Below are 1,615 nucleotides of genomic sequence, written 5' to 3'. Positions count from 1 at the left end.
CCGCGCTCGACTCCGCCGCCTTACGGCATGCCGCCGCTCTCGGCCACGCCTCCCGGCACCCCGCCGCCGCCGCTGCCACCTGAACCGCCGCCGCCCTCACCGTCGCCATCGCCACCGCCGCCCTCGCACCTTCCCTCCCCGCCGCCGCCGCTGCGGACGCCCTCGCCGCCGCCGCCCAGCCCTCCGCCTTCGCCACCTCCTGCCGCGCCCTCGATGGCTCCCTTGATTTCGCCTTCCTCGTCCCCGAGTGCCACCCCCACGAGTCTGCCCTCCTCATCTCCAAGTTCTACCCCATCATCATCTCCCAGCGCTGCCCCCTCCTTATCGCCGAGCTTAGCCCCTTCGTCGATGCCCAGCTCCTCCCCCTCTTCCGCCCCCACTAGCGTGCCCACAATGGCGCCTAGCGCCGCCCCCTCCTCGACGCCGAGCGTGACGCCAACCTCGCTGCTGTCGTCCTCTCCGACGTCGACGCCAACCAGCGTGCCCACAATGGCGCCACCCCCGGGGTTCCCGCCCGCCTCACCGAAAGCGAATCCGCCGATGCCTCCGTCATTCCCGCCCGTTGAGCCTGCAATCACCAATGCCATCGGCACCTTCATCGCCAACTTCACGGCAGTTCAGGATACCGAGAATGCAACTGATATTTGCAGCGAGGTGGGACTGGCAGCGCTGTTGACGAAGTTTTCGCTGCTTTCCAGGAAGCACACTAGTAACGTCTACGTGGGCTGCACCTATCCGCCGGTGTCGTTCGTGTTTCCGGCTCTTTTCGCGGGGGGCGAGTCATCACCCCCTCCGTCTTTACCGCCATCACCCCCTCCGGCTCTTTTTGCGGGGGGCGAGTCATCACCCCCTCCGTCTTTACCGCCATCACCCCCTCCGGCTCTTTTCGCGGGGGGCGAGTCATCACCCCCTCCGTCTTTACCGCCATCACCACCTCCGGCTCTTTTCGCGGGGGGCGAGTCATCACCCCCTCCGTCTTTACCGCCATCACCACCTCCGGCTCTTTTCGCAGGGGGCGAGTCATCGCCCTCTCCGCCATCATCCCCTCCGCCATCTCCCGACCGCCGCCGCCGCCGCCCCCGCCGACACCTCTCCGAGGTCACGTCGTCGCCGCCGCCGCCGCCCCCCTGTGACGGACCCCTGGTGACCACCGGCGTGCAGTGCAGCGACGATCCGGGTGACTGCGAGACGATGATCACAATCATGTCAGAAATCTTTTCCAGCAACCCCACGGCCACCGCCGCCCTCGACATTCACGGTCTGAGCGTCTGTATCGTCAGCACCGAAACGACGCCGCCGCCGCCGCCACTGCCAGCACCGCCGCCGCCCTCACCGCCGCCCTCGCCACCGCCGCCCTCGCACCCTCTCTCGGCGCCGCCGCCACTGCAGCCGTTCTCGCCGCCGCCGCTTGCTCCTCCGCGCTCGTGCACCTGCGCACTCGCCTCCGACCGTCGCTCATTCAATATTCAATCAAATATCCTTCGACCTCGACAAATTCCCGGCCACATTGTGAACTTAATGCATCTTATCGACTAAACTGATTGAGAACTAATTTTTTACAAATGGGTGAAATCCCTATGTCCCGCTCACTTATTTATATACCAATCTTATTCAC

General features: G+C 65.4%; 1 protein-coding gene across 1 annotated transcript; it reads right to left on the bottom strand.

Annotated features, from left to right (window-relative positions):
- Window positions 1–196: 196 nt before the first annotated feature.
- EMIHUDRAFT_256693 (hypothetical protein) lies at window positions 197–599 on the bottom strand (the record flags this gene model as incomplete). The annotated part of the gene is made up of 1 exon (XM_005766347.1): window positions 197–599. A coding segment is annotated over one exon (403 nt), but the record flags the coding sequence as incomplete, so codon positions are not given.
- Window positions 600–1,615: the final 1,016 nt, after the last annotated feature.

Source organism: Emiliania huxleyi, assembly GCF_000372725.1.
Source record: "Emiliania huxleyi CCMP1516 unplaced genomic scaffold EMIHUscaffold_5149, whole genome shotgun sequence".
NCBI lineage: Eukaryota > Haptophyta > Isochrysidales > Noelaerhabdaceae > Emiliania > Emiliania huxleyi.
This window is presented reverse-complemented; position numbering and strand designations above follow the sequence as displayed.